The sequence below is a fragment of the Mastacembelus armatus genome, chromosome 13, assembly GCF_900324485.2.
Source record: "Mastacembelus armatus chromosome 13, fMasArm1.2, whole genome shotgun sequence".
Taxonomy (NCBI): Eukaryota; Metazoa; Chordata; class Actinopteri; order Synbranchiformes; family Mastacembelidae; genus Mastacembelus; species Mastacembelus armatus.
Window position 1 is genome coordinate 22531774 of NC_046645.1, and position 20806 is coordinate 22552579.

General features: G+C 42.0%; 2 protein-coding genes across 5 annotated transcripts; both read right to left on the reverse strand.

Moving 5' to 3' along the window:
• Nucleotides 1-3160: 3160 nt before the first annotated feature.
• Nucleotides 3161-6517, reverse strand: LOC113134893 (uncharacterized). Its single transcript, XM_026314468.1, has 10 exons — nt 6471-6517; nt 6190-6354; nt 5470-5734; nt 5318-5382; nt 5068-5206; nt 4364-4467; nt 4085-4265; nt 3755-3838; nt 3574-3669; nt 3161-3491 (listed from the first exon to the last, which is right to left on the reverse strand). Exons 1-10 carry the CDS (start codon nt 6515-6517, stop codon nt 3168-3170), a joined length of 1470 nt encoding a protein of 489 aa, XP_026170253.1. The 3' UTR covers nt 3161-3167.
• A 1048-nt stretch (nt 6518-7565) lies between these two features.
• prdm10 (PR domain containing 10) lies at nt 7566-18359 on the reverse strand. Of its 4 annotated transcripts, none has more exons than XM_026299030.1 (23): nt 18331-18359; nt 17112-17256; nt 16038-16199; nt 15657-15716; nt 15466-15570; nt 14784-14958; nt 14231-14472; nt 13667-13867; nt 13359-13431; nt 13108-13225; nt 12891-13011; nt 12278-12550; nt 11586-11930; nt 11177-11332; nt 10919-11098; nt 10728-10838; nt 10353-10553; nt 10103-10246; nt 9787-9957; nt 9469-9606; nt 9185-9353; nt 8983-9080; nt 8349-8537 (listed from the first exon to the last, which is right to left on the reverse strand). In XM_026299030.1, the coding sequence occupies exons 2-23, from the start codon at nt 17181-17183 to the stop codon at nt 8349-8351; spliced, it is 3504 nt and encodes a 1167-aa protein (XP_026154815.1). In that variant the 5' UTR covers nt 17184-17256; nt 18331-18359. The 4 variants fall into 4 exon arrangements, with proteins under 4 accessions (XP_026154818.1, XP_026154815.1, XP_026154816.1 ...); XM_026299031.1 differs by lacking the exon at nt 18331-18359 and adding an exon at nt 17354-18318; XM_026299032.1 differs by lacking the exon at nt 18331-18359 and adding an exon at nt 18101-18117.
• Nucleotides 18360-20806: the final 2447 nt, after the last annotated feature.

Sequence of the window (20806 nt, forward strand, 5' to 3'; positions counted from 1 at the left end):
AAACTAAAACTCCATTAATGCTGTTGAGTTCAGGCTTCCCTCCAGCCATGTTGGCTCTCTTAGATCAGCCATAATAAGTTGCGGGTTTATGGACCTTTGCTCCCCAAATGTCTACCATGTTGCTAATTGCGTACATCTGTGGTTGGTTTTTTGATGTTTTGTCTCAATGTGCAGCTGTCAGTTTCCAACAGCCTCTGGTTACAAGTGGCGTGGCCCACCGTTATCTGCGTCCAGTCCTTTAATAGCAGCCATGCATGTGATTTGTAATTCATCAAGAGAGTTTTGCTTTTTTTTTTCACAAAGTCTTACATTTGACTTATAGCCCAGCACAGTTAAGTTCTGAGTATAATGGAAAAAAAAGAGAAAACACACATTAAGCCTCCAGGCATCTGAAGCTTTCCTGCAGACTGTGGTGCAGAGCAGACACCTGTCAGTAGAAATCTTTGTTCAGATTTGGCACAAACATGTTTAATGAAGGGAACAGGTATTTAAAAAACAATCAAGTGTCTTATTTGTTGGTAAATTGTCTGGTGAACTTTTGTAACATATGTTGGAAATATGTTTTGTTTCTGTACATTGCCGACACACATGTACACATTACAAACACATTACAAATTATGCACAAGATAAACATGAGGCAGTATTTCATTAAAAACACATTTCTCCTGTTATTCAGGAAGCTGCTATGGCCACAGCTTGTGGCAGGAGATGTCCACACTCACACAAATCTCCATATTACCAAGTCATTTGATCCACTAGGCACAGACTACTGCCAATATTATAATGTTCCAACTCTGTATAATTTTGTTTCATGTAATCACTAAAATAAATAACAATACGTTGTCATAAGCCTTTGACAAGATACAATTTTATTCAATTGTCATATTTTTTTAAACTTGTTTTACAAAAATCTAATGTTTAAGCCTTTTGGGCAGCTGTGTTGCTATGAATGCTGCAGGGAGATGTCACTGTCACACTCAGATTACTGGGTAAAGACAAACAGCCTTTTCTAAAACCTTTTCTCAACCTTGGAAATGTCAATGCCATTAAGTTAAAATGTTAATCGGACTACGACCATCCACTCGCGCACACACTGCTGTGTGCCAGCTATTATTTTTCATAGCCGAGGTCTGCTAAGTCTTTTATACTGATATTTTGTGCTTTTGTCTGACATGTCTTTGTGCATCTCAGTTTTGAATTTTAATGGTTGTTTAAGGTGGACTTTAAACTGTGTATTTGTGTTCTTTATTTGTGAAGGTTTTTTTGATGAGGTCTTGAGTTTGTTATCAGATAGCAGCCATCCATTCCACTGTATGTCTCTCTCAGTGCCATCATAGGAGGGATCAGCACAAATGTGTGCTCCGTGTACGCCAGTGAAACCCGATCGTGAGTAATTGTCTGGATAAGGCAAGGGATTGACCTCTGCCATGAACCATATTTTGTGAAACAACACACAGAGCTGGCTTTGAAATAGCATCTCATTCAGGACTGAAGTAGCCCATGAGGAAGCTAGTCATCAACTTTTTAGTGTAACTAAACAAAGCTCATTGTAATTCGCTCACTGACATTCTCAGCAAGCTGATCGCTGGTGCCCTCTGCTCTCCCAGATGTCACCTCTCTGTGGCCATGACATCACGTGCCAGCAATGTGAGGCGTGAGGTCATCTGGACAGGCCAGGATGTTCCCCAGCAGCTCGTAAAGCAGAGTTGGGTTTTATTTGTGGATTTATCTGTGTTCATTTATTTACACATTTAATAAATCTATTCACAAGCTTTAGTTGTCTTTTCACTGTTGGACCTCAAAGCAAATGTGGTCAGTGATATTTCAGCAAACATCCAAGAGCATTTTGTTCTGTGTATTTATGACTGATTAATGGAAAATATTATATATTCAAGTACAATGTCATAACAGACTTGGCTTTATTCAAAGCTCTTGTCACTAACTTCAAATAATTAAACACACAACATCTCTCCTCCCTCAGTCTTTGCATCCCTCCTAGCAGCCAGACGGTGTGTGTTTGTGTCTTTCATGTTGTGACAGCTCGGATCCTGCAGGGTTCAGCTCACATTCCTTTCATCCCAGATCCCCCAGGGGTCGGCTCCACCTCTCCCCATCACTACCCCAGTGTGAGGGAATCAGACAGATGCAGGATCTGACAGATGGTAGGCACGTCCATGGTCAAATGACATCCACGTTGTGCATACTGTACAGGCTCCCAACAATTAGAACTTAATGGCAGCCAAGAATGAATTGATTCTTGTCAGAAGTCCTGTTTGGTCTGGCCAGAAAGACGTATACTTCAGTGTGGTGCTGCAGGGTCATTGAATTTGGATCAAAGACAATCATGCCTTTCAGAAATGTCTAGAGGGTTGCTTAGTTTTTACTAATAACAGAAACACTTCCGGCATTGACCTCCACTGCCTGCTTCTACCTTACTGTCCCCCCTGCCCTCAACCTGAAATCCCTGCTTTGAAGGTCTCAAGTCATCACTCAGGCTGATAGAGAGAGACAGCATGAAAAATTGTTTTGGATAAGAAAAAAGCCTGGCTTTCCTAGCCTATAGTTCATTCCTCCTGCACATTACAAACACACACTCATCATAGAATCATAGATAAAGCTACATTTTTTTTAACAATTCATTTTAAACAGCTGTAACAAACAACAAGTACGGTCTCAAAGCCTATGGCACAATAACAAAATATGATACATCATCAGATATCCAGTGTGTTTCATTCTCATTTATCAGAAACATTATGAGATTCAGGTTGTGGCTGACTGTTGTGATCATAAGGAAACATATTTACAGCTCATATATTAGAAGAGCCTGTCCACTACTTTTGTCCACTGAAGCAATGAAGTCTGGGCAGAGATCTCAGCTGAATATATATTTAAGGTGAGATTGTCTAATATGTGAGGTGGATGCTGTGGCTTCTGTTCATGCTCATAAAAACTGGTACTTGCGTGCCCTCTTGTGTTTGAAATATTAATGAATATTCTTTGAAATGAAAACAAAAAGAAAAATGAAGACAAGCCAAAGGAAACAGTCAATAAATACTCTGTGATGAGGCAACCAGCAAATGATCAACATTTGAAAATACTCTATTTACAAAAAAAAACAAACAAAAAAAAAAAACAGGCGTGAGTGCCAGGTGTACTGTGATAGAAAATCACTTCTTCCGTCCAGATTTACGCAGACGTCCGATAGTGGACGTGAAGTGCAGAGCGGACCTCTCACACAGAGAGAGAGTTTCTGTGTCTGTATTCACTGAGGGGGCAGAGGTCGTGTTATGGTGCTCCAGTGACACATCACCTCTGAGATCATGGAGTTGTGGGGAAAACTGAGGAAAGACTGGGTGGAAATGGGCCCCGTTAGCATGAGTGAGGGCCCTTCCATGTCCTTCGTGAGTCCCTTTTCCAAGTCCCTCCAGGTGGGCCTGGAACGTACAGGTCTGTTGTTCCAGGGAGAGGAAACTCTCTTGCACTTTGTCAAACTGAAAGGAGTGAGAAGACTTTACTTCTGGTGGATTTCTAAGCTAACAGACAACATTCAGCTACAGACAGAGTTTAATGTACCTGCTCAATGTTGGACTGAAGCAACAGTTCTGGCCAGACTGACTCACAGCTGCTGCTCACATTGTTGCTCATGTGAGTGTGACTCCAGGTTAACTCCTGTGAAACAGGACAGAGGGGATTTCTGCATGAAGACAACAGGAAATATCTAAAGTGGATTTTTATTGTATGTGGAGACCTTTACCTGCATAAGTTCTGTGCTGTCCCTCAAATAAGCCTGGCAGGACTGAAGTTTGTTCCGGTAGTGGCTCAAGACTGCAGACAAATTCTTTGCCAAAGACACCAGAGTTTTATGAACAAGTCTCACGGACAACGGCAAGGCAAATGTTAATGTAATCACCAAAATTCATGATGGAAATAAAACTAGGAAGACAGCTGTTGGCGTTGTAAACAAAACTTAAGAAACAGAAATCCTGTACATTTCTTAGTTTCAGTGAAAGCCTTTAAATTAAAAAAATCCAACACCATAACACCAGCACTAGAGATGTGCAGACAGATGTTCACAGCTGTTTACCTCTGTACCTGTCTGGGCCTCGGCCAGGTCCCTGTGGCCTCGACCCCCCTCTTTGGTTAGTGTGACCCCAGTATGTAGCTCCTCCAGCTGAGCCCAGAGGCCGTCCAGGACCTCCAGTATGTCCTTCACGCTGACCTCAAAATCCCCCTGCACCTTGACAAGAGTACGGAGCGATCTCATCCTATCACAAGCAAAGTATATGATGTCAATTCAACCAAACAATAGTTAAAGCTGTCAAAGTCAAAGCTGAAGGTATTTACATTAGATGTGGAAACTCACCTCTGCTTTAGGTAGATGCGGATAAGCTTCACTTTGTCTGTCAGTGTGGATTCTCGGTCCAGCTCCTCCAGTGTATCAGCCTTCCTAAGTGTGTGAGACACTGACTACAGAGAAAAGATAAGATTCAGACAGCAGGATTTTATTTCTGCAAATATACATATCATGTGTCTGTGTAACACTGGAGACATGCATCCACCAAATGTCAAATGATCATTTATTTGTACATGACATGTTCTTAACCCAGAATGTCAGCAGCATTAAGTTTACAGTAAGTTGTTTTTGGCCATTAGCTCTTAAGCTTTTTGTCATGAACTACAGCGTGGTACAGGTTGAAACCTTGACTGGTGGTGTTAGAAATTAGGTCAGAAATAAAGGGGAGTTCAGGAATCATTTTCTAGGAACATGCCGTGATTCAATCAATACATAAAATACTTCACAATGAAACACAGTGCTGGATCTAGATATGTGGCGCACACAGGTAAAAGAAAAAGACAAAACAATATTTCTCTCCTGTGCCAGGCTGGGTAATTCAGAGTGCAGACAACAGCAGATCTGGGATGGTGTGTGATGCCCTGGGGCTAGAATACCACCAAAAAAAAACTTTACACTGATCTACATGCAAAGAGCAACTAAAGACACAGGAGATGACAGATATTGCTTGAGGCTGCCGAATGTGTATGAGAGAGAGGGTTTCTGCCTCTTACCTCCAACCTGGAGAGGAGAGCCTGAATGTGGGGCACACTGGGGTCTGGCAGGGGCTCCTGGAGCACACACAGCAGCAGGCCATCGACCAGAACAAGGGCCAGAGGAGCAGAGAGTCTGGGGCTCTTTGACTGCGACAACCTGGTGAAATAAGGAGTCAACAATGAGTATGCATATCAATTTATTGGAAAAAGATTTTTTTTTTCTTTTATCTTCAATGTCTTTGGTGATTTTTAACTTGAAAAGTCTCACCATAAATCCTGGTCATTCCTGGTTTCAGCCACAATCTCCTCCTGTATCCTCTGTGGAGCACCCTCCTTAAAATGCAGCACAGTCAGTGAATAAACATACCACAATTAAATACTCCAACACTGTTGGGGATCGCGTCACATGACTGCACTCACCTGGTTCTGTTCTGACCGCAGGCAACACTTCAGGGCATGGACACAACCACCCAGAACCATCCACAGCAAACACACCAACAAGAAGCTCCAGCACACGTCCACCTCAAGGAGACAGGGGTGCAGCAGCACCTCTGCCTGGCAGATGGACCATATTACACCCACTGGAGCAAAACTGTACCAGCCTGTCCAGGGCCGCAGTGTCCTGAAAACCTGGGACCAGGATTTTTGATGTGACTTAACATCAGCTGATGTTTGATTTGAACTCCTGGAGCAATGACAGCAAACAGTTAAAAAGCAACAAGAAGAGTGAGATTTGTTTTGGTAAAAATCATAAAGCCCACCATAGGTTGATAAATAGAAAGGAAAAGAACATAAATTATAATGTAATATAAAGTTGAGACACTTAGGGCAATTTCACTCTGGTGTTACTTAGATAGACTTACACATTCATAGCAGTCAATTTATTCTCTTTAGAAATCCTAGGCTCCTGATGAAATTTTAATTTTAAATTTTAGTGATGAAGCAGCTTTTGGGTCCAGTAGACAAAAAGGTTCATCCTCAAAGCAGCACCGCACGCTACTATAAATCTGATATCTGCATATTGGATCAGAAAAACATTTGCCTTGGACAGTCTGAGCAGAGAAATGTATTCTACCCATCACTTCACCAATTCAAACTAAAAAAAAGACCTTTTGTTGAATGACGCACAGAGCTACCTACCACTGTGGCTCTCGGCTCCTCTTGGCAGATTCTCCCACCCCATCCTTTTTAATGTCCTCCATCCATTTACAGGGCCGGTCCCATCCCTGTGCTGTACACCCCTGACCTTGGGGGTAGGCAAATGTCAACTGTGGCATGGCAGCAACACAGACATGCTGCTTGAAACTGCAGGAGATGTTAAACCAGAAGTTAGTTGAGCATAAGTACACTTGCTAAATATGTGACTAGTTCTGTAACATGACAAGCATGTTAAACAGGCTCTACTGGAAGACTGGTTTTACCTAGGCAGTGGCGTTTTCCTTTTCCCACATGCCATCCATGCAGGCATGTCTTAAACATTCTGATTACAATTGTTTGGTGGACAAGCCTTGCTCCACCCAAATACACCAGGAGCCAAGAACAAGGCCTCCAACAGTCACTTCTTAACCTATCAATCTCCGTCAGATACCAACATTCAGCTATTATTGACTCACACCATGTCAACAACCTGTTTAAATCAGAATAGCATCAAATTCAACCTTATGAGAGATAGAAGAAAGCCCATTTTAATCATCAACTTTCAGATATAATTGAGGTTAACATATGTTTCAGTTGTGATGCTTAAATATCAGAGTTTTACAATGAAACTCGTTTGTTTTCTGAGGCCACGTTGCCATCTAGCAGTCAGAACCAGAATGACATCCAGTAAAATAAAACCTAAACAGGCACTATAAAATTATTTGGACACCATTTCCTCCAGAGTCTATTCCATCCATAATAAAGTAAACAGAAAAGCACCATGTGGAGATATAAAAAGAATTATAAATTATTAATTATTATTAAATTATTATTAATTATAGCAGCAATGAAAATCACTGTATTTCTTCTGTTGTCATAGACCAATATAAGTAATTTATTAATTTACAATGGCCTTATTTCACTACATTAATTTCTGCTCTCATCGTGGGGAAACTATTGTAATGAAAATATATACCTCATGTAGTCTGAACACATACCAAAAATATTTTATCACGTCAAAGAAAAATTCCAGCACCAGACACGCCTTGGTCATGGACACTTTAGTCAGACAGGTAACTCTCATAAGACTTGAACTGAGTCATGCACAGCTGTTATCCAGGGCAGGACATCACTGCTGGATGTGTTTACAAATATGTTTTCAACCCTCTTAAATGGGACCTAAAATCAGAGGTTAAACAGTTTGGACAGAACAGTGATTCACAGATTTTCAGACTAGAGCTGGGCTACTCTTCAGTATAGTTTCCTGTTGATCACATTTAGATAGTCCATAAGAATTCTGCATGTTCTGTATGAGACCAATTGCAATGTGGAAAAAAAACTGACACCCAAGTCAGCAAGTCTTGGAAGGCATGAACTGATTATTCTTGCATTTTTAAATTTTATTTTAAAAACACAAGTGTATTTGTGAAAAAAAAAAAAAGACCATAAAATAACGTAGGCCACCCAGCATGTAATAAAAACAGATGTCGGAGATATTTCAAAAGGAAAATTAATGGAGAAAAACCACAACAGATTATCTGCAACAATGTGGTAACATACAATAGGACAATGTGGCCATAGTGTACTCGCATTGGACAAAAATAATGAACTGTTTCACAGTATTGTTTATATAGTATTTTCCATAATTTTCAGTTCTGTATTTCTTTCTCAGCTTTCATTTACAAATACTGTACTTGAAAAAATGTCAAACTTTACAAATACATAAAATGGGCACTAAAATCTGCATAAGAACAAACAAGAAAAAACAAAACTTTCCACCTTGTCCAGACTTTAAACTGATAACTTTAATTTTCTCTACTTTACTAACTTACACAGGAACTCTGTTTTTGATGTACTATCCTTCAGTTTCAGCCACTCCATTGAAAATGTTTCTGAAAAACTGTACACTGTCCAATAGGTATTTAAAACAAACATTCACTTTTGTTTGTTTGTATATTCTGTTCAATATTTTTATCTCTGCTAAGCTGCAAACACATAAAACTGTGCTGGTCATCTATTCATCCCCATTTTAGCTCTGTATGTACACAAGTGTGAATCCATCTGCATATGTCAGTGTATTTGTTCATTCAAGCTTCTGAGGTCTACATGCATGATCAGTCTGTGGATCTGCACTGGGTTTGCACAGTTCATCACGTTACACTTCAGGGTTTTGTGATGTGAACTTCACTGGTGCCGCTGCCATTGGTGGTTGTGGTGATGATGTACTGTGTGGTGGCTTGCTGATTGGCCGGTTGCTGCTCCAGATGTTCAGTGTGGGACTGGGTCGTGCTCTGAGGAGCTGTCTGTTTTGTCTCCAGCTCAGTTTGACCCTCGGAGATAACGTAATGAGTCTGAAGAACACAAACACTTGGTTCATACTTGGTTCATACTATGTTCAATCCAGAGTTTTTGCTTGGTCATTAAATTAAATATTATATAAGTTAAACAGTTTAGCCAAATACACAAAATATAATAGGTTGAATTTATTATTTTTTTTAAATGCTGGTGCCCATCAAGCTCATTTCTCATTTATGGATATTTCAAATGTATTTGTTGCAAGTTGAACATAACAAACTCTAATGCATTTCCGAACAAGACCTGACCAAATATGGCATGCGTTATTTTATTCACATTTTAAAGAACGTTTAAGAAGCATTTGATGTGTGTGATACTTTCAGCTGCAGATTGCGCTTTGCCTGTAAGAATGAACCTGCTCCAGCATGGTAGGACATAGTTATTCTCTAAACTGCAATAACAAATAACACATCAAACTGGTCTCAGACAGCATTCACCCACCGTTTTCACCTGGTTGCTGTTGACTCCAGATACTGGTGTGCTGGCCTCAGCGATCACATACTGTGCATGAGGTAGAGCCATCATCTGGATCTCAGATGCTAAAACAGGAGTTAAGATATGAGCCTGCAATCGCAGCTTAGAGACAAAAAAAAAAAAAACATACAGTCTAACTGGACAATATGGGATCATGTGTAGGACTCACAGTAGCCTCTGTAGTTCCAGTTCCCAGGTATGTAAGTATGCTGCACAGTCCCCTGCTGCTGAGTGCTGCTGCTGGTCTGTAGGGTGTGGCTCTGAGTCAATGTGACAGGTGTGGGGCTCAGGTCCTGGCCAGCCTGCTGGGAAGAAGGGCTTAGAGGCTGACCAGTAACCTGAAAGAGTTAGGGGACATGGTGGAGTAAGAACTCCGTTAACATATTGTGGATCACATGCTTTCATCAATTTGCAAAGAAATCCCTGATCAGATTCAGCGTGATGAGGATTTACCTGTGTGACACCTTGTCCAGTGCCTGAGGGTTCAGTGACCTGAATGTGTTGTACCTGGATGGAGTGCTGGCTGTAGCCATGAGGGTCATGCAGCTGGCTCACATCTACTGTTGGATGCTGGGAATGTGGGGAGGAAGCCTGTGAAACACAAAGCAAATAAATACTTATGGTCACATTTACTTTGATTATTTTACCTTAAATTTTCAAACTACAGCAGGAAAACAGCTAGTTGATAGAGATGCTTGGCCATCTCTCACTCCCCATAGGTTTAAAAGAAAAGAAAGAGGTCTCTGTCCTACAGCAAACCTTGGGTCTTACCGGAGCCACCTGCACCACCTGTAGCTGGATATGCTGTGGCTGGGACAGGCTGCCCCCTGCCTGAGAAACAGGGATGTACTGGATCCTCTGGTAGTCTCCCTGTGCTGTTCGGTAGTCTGTGGTCAATGTTTGAGAAAGCTCTGTCATGGCCTGGGTCAGCAGATCTGTGGTCTGTGGGGGAAATAAATCATACAGTTATCTGGTGTGTATTAGTCAACCCTTTTTGTTTATGTAAATCTAATCTTATTGCAGGATGCATGGAGAGAACATGGACAGAAATCCACTGAACCTGTGTGTGTTTGTAACTCTTTCTTACCACCACGGCCTCGGCTGTGGTGCCGTCTGCACTGATGACTGCAGGAGCACTGCTGATCACAGCTGTTGTCAGAGGAGCCTGGATGGTGTTGGCAAGCTGGGCGAATTCTGGGTGCTTCTTCCTGATGTGCTGAACCATCTTAGTCTAACACACGATGACACAGAAAGTTCTCAGTTGCTGTCTGACACTGTCCATCTATGTGTTTACACAAACTTCCAGTGAGGCTCCTTTGACAAAGCTTCACACTAACCTTGCTGCTGTACTGTTTGGCACAGTGTGGGCAGCAGACCGGTGGCGTGGCAATGGTGCCAGTCAGCTGGGTGTGTGTGCTCAACATGGGGTCTGGTTCACCCGGGCCAGCCGGTCTCAACTTACGGATGCTCGGAGGCAATTCTGCTCCAGGGTGGTTCTTCAGTATATGGGCTTTCCTCTTGCTTGCACTCTTATACACCTGAACAGGGGGTTACCTCATTAGTACCATAATGGAAATCAGTAAAGTTTGATTCAAGGTATGAATTTTTACACAGATGGTGGAACGTACTATGTTTTTATTTATTTTATTTTTTCAATATATTAGTCGTGACCATAACTCACTGTAGAAACGACAGGATGGGGAAAAACAAACCTTGTCACAGTATTGGCAGAAGTAATCCCTGTTAGGCTTGATAATTGGCAGCGCTAGCTCAGGCACATCATCAATACGCATCTCTGGATGACGTTTGGACAAATGATTCACCTGAAATCGCAGGAATAGAGGTAAGAGCAGAGGACTTCAATATCAATCAATAAATAGTTCTTTTACGTATTGTTGCTCACCAGCATTCCTCTGCGTCTGAATCCCATCATGCACACTCTGCATTTGAACATAAAGCTTTCAAAGTCAGTGGTGGGGACCTTCAGTTTGAGGGATTTGGAGCGGTGGATCCGGTCAGTCTTCTTGGCCTCTCTGTCAGGGTTATGCATGCGCTGCATGTGTTCTCGCAGCTTATCTTTCCTCTTAATTTCAGGAAAAGAACTGTCACATAAGAACAAACACATCTATCATCCAGCACTCGAACTGTTGATTCACCTTACCTTGAACTGTTTGCCACATGTTGAGCACAGGAAATCCTTGCGGTCAGAGTGACGTAACATGTGCAAACGCAGCTTGTCTGGTCGGCAGAAGGCCTTTTCACAATCTGGGCACTGGAAGATCTTTTCTGAATGGAAGCAGCGGACATGCTTCTTGACCTAAGAAAAAGAACATTTAGTAGTCTGTAGTCTATTTACTATTTTAAACTAGATTTCCATTTGCTTCCTTCTATATAATATATAATTAGTAACCGCAGTTTTCTGAAAGAGAAGCCTGTCTGGTTTTTGCTTTGCAGTGATATCAGTGCTGCTTAATCCTCCAAGTCTGTTGTAATTCTGCTGTTCACTTCCTGTCACATGGAACAAAATCTGTCTTGTTTTAAAATCCGTCTAAGAACCATTTATTACTAACCTGGATGAAGTCCGTAAACGTCTTCTTGCAGGTGGGACAGGAGAAGCAGCCATCTACAGCATGAACGCCTACATGATCTTTGAGCAGCTCTAGCCTTTCAAAGGTTTCTGGACATAAGAGACACGAGTAGGAACGACCCTCCGTGTGCACCAGCAGATGGTCCTCCAGCGCTGAGTCGCTCAAGAAGCTCTTGCTGCAAATGTGGCAGGAAAAGGAGTATGCGTCCCGGCCGTGGACCCGCAGATGTTGATCCAGCTTGTCTTTGTCCCGGAAGGCCTTGCCACATTGGGTGCATTTAAAAGGACGGAAACTCTTCCTGATGAAAAGGTGCTGCAGAGCTGCATTCTGAGATGGAAACAATAGTGAGAAAAACTAGTACCTGGTCCGAGTCAGTGTTTTCTGACATGGATCTGCTGAGATGTAGAAATAGGCTGATGGATGCAATGTTTGCAGGAGGGGGGATATCCTGAGATGGCACATGAACATTAAGGCCATGGAAAATGACAAAAAGGAATCTTTGAACCTCATACTGTTCTGTCATTGTCTGGACCCTACCTACCTGCACATCCATCTTTTGGGGAGCACGCATTAAGGAAGAGAGACACACGGTTGTAAAGCACATTGCAGCCACTATGACACCAAACAACAAACTAAATCTAAAACTCATCGCATTTCACAGTCTCCATTCTCACCCGTATCCTCTTTGCTCGGCGCATGTCCTGAGATGTGATGTGTGCATCTGACTCGCAGCTTTGTGCCGGGTCTTCCTTTAGCGGAACAAGCAGGTCTGTGTTGGAGGGCTGGGTGACGGACTCTGGGACTGGCTCCCCTGCAGGTGGTATAAGCTGACCCTCCACCTCATCCCCGGTCTCCGCCTCCGGCTCTATCTCTACTACCTTCAGCCCGTTTTGAGCTGCCTCCATTCGCTCCTCCAGAGGCTGCTTCTCTGTCAGTTCCAGCATCTCCTGATTAAAAGGAGAGATGAGAAATTTGTAATTAAAAAAAAAGAATATTATTATAGGCTCAGTGTTCTCATTTGCATATTTAAAAACAAACACTTTTTATGTCATCTGTCTGCTTGCTCAACATAAAATGAATACAACATATATGTTCATGTGAAGTCTAATATTGTACGCACTGGGGCTGCGGTTAACATTTTATAACTAATTAACCCGTCAGTTAACATTTCAGTTAATCATTTAATCAATAAAATGTCAACACAATATACAAACACTATTTTGTGTGTAATCTGTGTGAAAACAGTACATAGCAGTAAAATGTCAGAAATCAGTAAATGGTACTTACTGTTGTCTTGTCCCCGTTGCCGTCTACTGTTGGATCCAAACGTATAAATTTAGGTGGCCGCCCTGGTCTTCTTCCCGTGCCAAATCTCTTCCTGCCTCTTCCTCGACCCCGACCCCTGGATCTGAAAGAATAAAGAGTGAACCGGTCATACAGGCTATAGTTTGGTAGGTATAAAGAAACCATTCATAATGAGATGTTTTTAAGTAAATGTTTTTACCTGGTAACAGAGCTTAACTTGTCGTCGTGCATGTTGAGATGTAGCTGCAGCTGTTCAGAGCTCACAAAGCGCCGGTTGCACTCATAGCAAGGCCAGTTCTTTTCTTGCTCGCGCAGCACTGAAGAAAGAGAAATTGAGGACTAGTTACAACCACTGCTAACACCAGCTACAGCTGTAATAGTTTGTAACAGGACGCTACAACACACATGGTGCTGATATTAAATAAAATAAGTCTGGGTTCAGAGATTCACCTTTTCTCTCTTCTTCTGTAACATCGTGGATCTTTTGATTTACAAAATCTGCATACGATGCTGCATACCAGACCTGCATCATTACAAACACAAACAGTTAATTCAGATATCCTGATATATTTACTGGAACTGATTCGCTCTCATTTTACCTTTGTTTGTTTCCACCAATTGCCTAAAAATATCAGGCTCTGAATTTGCTGCATGTTCAGTTTGGCACACACAGTGGAAAATGTGCAGGAACATATTTGAAGCAGGACAAATGAGCAGACTGTTTACACCACACACATACTGCCCTGCACAGGACTGACCTTGAGTTCTTGTTTAGGTTGGATGTTCTTGATGGTTGTGTAAAATATTTCTGAGCCGAACTGGTAGGCCACCAGGTTCTGCTCCAGGTGGTTCTGAGCAGGTCTCACAAACATCATCCAGTTACAGGTGTCCTCATCAGAAAGGTCCAGCCACATGTCGTCAGTCTTGTCTCCTTCTTTGTCTGCGTCCAGCATGCACAGCTACAGCAAGAGCCGCAACCCAGATCAGACAGTGACAGAGTGCAGTCTTAGACGGCCTCAGTTTCTCTTTTGGCTTCTGGCTGTTTGTAAGGCAATAATTTCCTTTCTCTGTGTTTACCGTTTGCCGATATTGAATATACAGCTTGTTATTTTGTGGCCAGGAAGTTTGCCCACACTTTTTATATGTAAGTAATGGGACAACGATGTAAAGATTCAGGTAAAATTAGATATACTTCTTAATGCAGAAGACATGTTGTTTGTTTTTTTTTAACATGAACACTGAAGTACCAAAATTAAACCCTCACAGCCAAAAGACCTCATCATCAACTCAGCAAAAACTATTGTTGTACAGTACTGACTTACTTTCAGATGGATGTAGTGGTCCTGCAGAGCACTCTGAGGGACCAGGGGTCCCTCCACAGGACCAAACTGTGTGCGCTTTGGAATGCGTCTCTTGGAGAACACCCCACCCTGGAAGCGGTCAATGTAGAGGACCAGAGGCAGACTGGCCCGTGCCTTGGACATCACTGGCCGGTTGGGGATGGGGTGCAGAGGGCCGTGCTTTAGACACACAGAGGGGTTCGCATTATTACACTCCTCGCACCCTAAGGGGCCAAAAGAAGGAGAAATCAGTAAAACAAAATCACAACTATAAATATAAAGAAAGATAATGTGGTGTAATTATTAGTCTACTATGGAAACTTGTTTTCTAAAAACATGAAAACACAAAAGGTAAATAGATTATGAAACTCTGTAACAAAGAAAACCCCTGTGCAGCTTTTCATCTTAAATTATTGTTGAGAAACATCACTGAATTGTTGATTTGATTTGCTCAGGGTCTGCTCTCTGCTGTGAACGACTGACAGAGTTCTGGCAGACCAGACGGCCGTGTGCAGCTGCGGACGATGTCACTTACAGAGGCTGTGAGGGTTGAATGCTTGAGGCTGGCGAGGCTCCCAGTCGTCCATCTCAGAGTCTTCATCCTCGTCTTCGTCAGAATTTTCTGTGGAGTCTGTGGCCCCAAGGGGACTGGTGGGAGGATCTGCAATGTCTGCCATTGAGGTGAGCGAATTGGACACAGACAGCTGCTCCTGTGTGAGTGATCATTTCACACAGTTAATACTTAACATTGACAAGTTCTAATCTTCAGGCCTGCTCATGTGCAACAATGTAATAGAAAACTATAAACAAAAAAAGATTTTATGCCTGGATAGAATTTATTTACAATTGTTTTTGCATGTAAAAACAGCTTTTGTGGAAGCATTCATTTACTCATTCATTTGTTTGTGAAGAACTGATCTTGACATCAACATCTTGTCCTGTGATATTTCTGAATGTTTGTTTTGTATATTAGGCATCATACTCCATACCTGCACTCTAAATATCTCAGTGTAAATCTAATCTGAACTCTACCCAGTTAGACCACCTACCTGCTGGAATACCACTCAATGTTTTTGCTTGAATGTGTCTACTGGAAAATGGGACCTTACGTTGTGTAAATATATACTAAGATAATTCAGTGCTTATGTTTCCCCACTTAATGCTAGATTGTGTGTTCTAAAAAGCTAGTGCGCTTCGTACAAACAGCGCATCCTCACCTGGGAGACTGGCTCCAGGATAGCCTGTGGAGCCTCTGCCACATTACTGAGAACGTGCAGATTAGCAGCATTCATGTTCTGTCCTCCAGGCAGCAAAACAGTGACCTACAAATGAGATTCAGTTGCTCTCTGGTTGTGCAAAACCAATGTGTACACTGTGGCAATAACATGACAGTATCTGACACACCTACCTGCTGAGTCGTCCCATCCTGCTGAATGTAGGCCACTTGTGGCTGATCAGAAAATACAGTCTGAAAGAAGTAAATATAAAACTTAATGACAACAACTTTGACAAGAGCAAATCCACATTTTACAATATATTCAGTGTTGGAAGACAGAGGATATTGTCTTGCTGTTTCATTGCCTCAGGTTTAGTGAAGAAATGAAGAATGCTACGAGTGTTGACAGAACACCAGGATGGGAAACTTCCTAAGCTAGCCCAAAACACCACCATGTATCCTGTCACAGTGTCCTTGAATGTCACCTGCCCGTCAGTGTAAGTCATGAATTTCATCCATATACTTAAAATGTCAGCTAAAAACATCTCTGCTCTAAATAAGACCCCTTCTTACCGGAGTTCCATCTGCAGGGTGTATGTAGACCAGTGTGTGTTCTGTAGACTCTACTGAAGTATAGGAGTTCCCGTCTGCTGTGTAAACCACCTGCTGCTGCCCTCGATCCGCCTGATCTCCATTGTACACTATCTGGGCCACTGTGCCGCCTTCGAAATGCACCTGCAACACATGGACACATTACAGAAAGGCCCTGAACCACCTGGAGCATTATTACAGCGTGAGTCACCCCACATTTATCATCCATTAACTCTATTTACTGTGCAGTACTGTGCAAATGTTCTGAGCTTAATAAGCAGATCCTTTTAACAACAGTGACATGAAGATTTGCTTTTTGCTGTGACCACCCTTTTATCTTTAATGCAGCACCAGTTCTTGGGTGTACATTTGCACAGTGTTTCAAGATACTTGGCAGGTAGGTTGCTCCTGGATCTTAGAGCAGTGGTTCCCAACCCTAGTCCTTAAAGAACCCTGCCCCGCTTGTTTTCCAGCTCTCCATGCACTTCCCTCTTCTGATTGGCTGAGCACACCTGATCCAGGTAATCAGCTAAGGTAGGCATAAGCTGGAAAACAAGCAAGGCAGGAGTCCTTGAGGACCAGGGTTGGGAACCACTGTCTTAGAAATCCCAGCTACAGTTTTCTTATCTGAGTATATTTTTTATTGTCATGTGTTCCCAAATAGACTCCCTGATATCACCACACTCTGGGGGCCACACCATCTGTTACTGGGCTCCTTGTTCTCTTCTCCACAGATAGCTCTTTGGTTGCACCAGTCAGACGCCTTCCTGATAGTATGGTGAGATAAGAACCTAAACATTTAAAGTGCCTAACCCTTTGAACAGTACTGTAGAGCACCGAACAAATGAACAGGAGCTTTTGTGTCCCCTTTTTTGAAGGGAAAGGAAGCAGTACTGATGAATTGTGGGACCCAGCAATGGACAGAAATTAAGTTTCCTCATCTGGTCTGTGTGTTCGAAAGAGAAACTGAGAAATCATTCTCCGAGTTATCAAATGCACTGCATCCCTTTTTACAGCTTATGGTTGTAACAGAGCAGTTCAAAGAGGATGGCAAACCTGTGTGGCGTCGGCTGAATCACTGTTATCAGTCTGACTCCACACAGCCGAGGGTTCCTGCTTGGTCTCCATGGCAGCACTTTGGTGCTAGGCCTGTCACCATCCACGTCACCTACCACTGTACTCCTGAAACAGCCAGGGACACCTGTAAGGCACACAGAGAAGGGGATTTGGGTGATTTATATAAAACAGTTCTAATGAAAAGTGGTGACAATAGTGAAGGTGAAATCTGCCTGACTGACTCTGGAATTTGACACTGGCAGGTCATAGATAGAGGTTCATCAGAAAATGTAAGGAGCAACATTATGACGTTTTTTGCAGAAACGTGCATGTAGACTGCAGAGTCCTTTGGCCGCAGCTTTATCAGCCACAACAGGCATGTCTGTGTAGTGAAAAGCTGTTTCGCTGCAGCAGCCACCTCAGAGCAGAGTGGCACTGGACTCTACCCATGAGCCGCCTGAAAAGAGATTCTGGGTCTCCACACCGGGTCTGGCTCGGCTGACACGCAGACAGAGCAGCATGTCAGTCCGCGCAGAGAGCGGACACACACGACTCTCAGCGGGGGTACGAGCCAAAACGCGGCCAGCGTTTGCTCGGGAGGCCGCCCGGGAAACGGCGTCTAAATACACCCGCATCCCGGCACAAAAGCCCCGGTGAAAAATCACAGCTGAGCAAACTCATTCAGAAATCTAGTTGGTATAATCAATAATAAATTCAATTCCCCCCTATTTTAACCCCGCAGGTTCTCAGTCCCAACCGGACCATACCACAAAAACCCGGGCATTTACTGCACCGCAACATTAGCATTACGGCCGTATAGTCGCGATGTAAGGCCGGGCTTAGAGACAAATATAACTTCTCAAGGCCCAGGACGTAGATCACATTCAGCGATTTATAGCAAAAGTGGATCTGAAGCGTTAAAGACCCGAAATATTTGGGTAGGTCCACCCGTCCCCCTATTCTAGTTGAGCCCAGCCCTTCAAGTCTACCGTGAACAAGGAAGAACGGGCTCCATTTTGGGTGGGACTAACAACAACAACCACATCCAAAGAGACCCAAAGAAAAAGATACATTTTCTACAGGTTCAGATGCGCTAAAACGATCCGCACATCTACTTTATATTAACAGAAAGAATACCGAACAACCGAGCTACAGAGCTGGCCGCAAAGCACTCCCTGGTTTTCTTATACTTTGTAGAAATCAGACAAGTAGTTCTTACCTCAGAATGGTAGCTGCAGAGATGGCTGCATTGCATATATTAACATAATCTGCCTAGCAACACGCAGGAGCGTGGTTTCTGATTGGTGGCTATTTACTTGGAGCAACATCAACGTAAGATATTTTAAAACAAGTAGTAATTTGCGATATGTTTAAACAGTTTTTGTTAATCATGGTAAAAACTTCGATTTTAGACCGTGCCGAAAAATAAACAAACATTACAACAACACTAAAGTTTCCAAAGATATTTTTGATTATTGCACCTTTCGGTAGTATTTCATACTTAGACTAATGTTAATTACACTGACAATATATAGATATTAACATTACTCGTCCAATCTGAGCTATAGTTGCCCCGAGTTTGTGTTTACCGCCCTCCAGTGGCCATAAAGAGAAACTGCAACATGTAATTCGTCAAACTAGGGTCAGTACAGCTATATTATAGAAACACTTCCGGTAAATACTTTCAAATTATAGGGACCCATCGATACATCCAGTACATCCGGCATAAACCGCTGTTGTCCATTATACAACGATACATAAACCTCTGCAATTTGTAGCTAACATTAATTCCGGATCGTATTACAGTGACCAAACTCAAACATATGTGGCACTTTAATTTTTTCCTGGTTTTTGGACTACAGTTCACTCATGAGTGACAGTAATACGGTAATTTGTGCTGCACTAGTTGAACGGTGTGATTACACAATGGGAGCAAATAAAAGCTGTGTATAATCATAAAATACTAAATCCTGTTATCTCATAAGTCAAAACTATTATCTGTTAGGGCAGACGAAATTCTGTGTTTGATATTCAGATGGGTCATTTCAAAATAAAATACAGCCATGTAGTTACGCGTTGTGGACACTACATGATTAGTCACTTATGACAACTAAAAACACACGGCACAACAATACCAATATGAAGAGAGTAGATAAAACACAAACACTGATATAAGGAAAATGTGGACAAGCATTTAAGAGTAGATCTGTTAAATGTTGCAGCCTGGGATTGACTTTATATTAGAAAATAAATGATGCCATGTCATGTTAGTAGGCCTACACAGCAGTTTAGTCCCTGTAATTTTATCTCCTTTCCCTCCAGTCTCTAATTGTTCCAGTGATTCAATTGTGAAAATTAAACACGAAGTGTTAACAAAAGACATTTTAGTCTTATTATCGGAAGTTTTCCCTTGAGGTACAACCAAAGAGGTTGGATTCAAAAGTCCACAGTAATTTCTTATATTTTCATACCTGGCAAGGCACAGGAAAGGTTTCACTTGCAGTTTTATGATAAAATCTAACCAATAACCTGATTTTGTATGTCAGTAATGCCACCAATTGGCTAGATACAACTCTTAAGAAAATGCATAAAGTGTTCTTGACTGCATGATTATGGGAAGTTTCTATAATACCCTGTTACACTGAATACTGGGGACACCACTGCTCTAGTTTTCTGCACTTATCACAATATGTTTGTGTAGAATCCGTTGGTGCTGTTCCAATAAAAATGCTGGATACCTTCAGATAAATGAAGTAAATAAAAAGAGCAGTACATTGCAGTCGACATGTTTCATACAGCCGAAGGAAAGGAGTAGAAACACTCAAATAGAGTTTGACCTATTCTCACTGGACTACTGTAACCTGGGGTGCTAAAATGGAAAATTAATTCCATGTTCTGTTTTTTTCCAGAGGCTTTTTTTACTGACGTATCTGGGGATCAAATTGACACGTCTCAAGATTAGTCTTCAGATGTGCAGCTTGTTCTCACATGTTTTAATGGATGATGCTTCAAAAATTAATAACCACTCAGATTGCTGATGCCTGGAGCAAAGATGGAATTTACATTAAGTTTGTTTCAATAGACCATCAGAGAGAAATATATACTGCAATCTAGAAAGAAAAAAGTTGTTGTGGAGAAAATAATCAAATCACTAAAATCCACCAAGTTTCTCTTTTGCTGCTTTTCAGTCTTCACTTGGGTTCTGGACTTCAAAATTCACAGCCTCAGATCCTCCAAGCAGTCCTCTAACACCCTGAGCTTTTGGGCTAAAGGCTGGATCTTTTTTTGAATGTTTACCTTGAATGTTGAAGTTCACTGCCGTTTGAAGCGAAGCCCTCAGACTCCCTGAGATACTGAACATTTGAGTCCAATTTCTTAGACATGTTGACGCTTTCCTTGACATTCAGCACACGTCACAGGGATCAAACCCAAACCTTACAGCTACCAAACTGTCCTCGTACTCCCAAAACCTCCATAGGGCCAAAATTTTCCTTTGAACGATGCCGACAGGAAAGAGTCAAAACTCTAAGAAGCACTGAAGGTGCTCCAGTTCCACCGTCTGTAGGCACAAGCTTACAAAACCACATTTGCACATGAAATGAACATTTTGCGTTTATTTTTTTTGTAATTGTACATTATAAAGTTTGTATTAGATTGGAAAGATTACATTACACATGTTGTGTAAGTAATAGTAC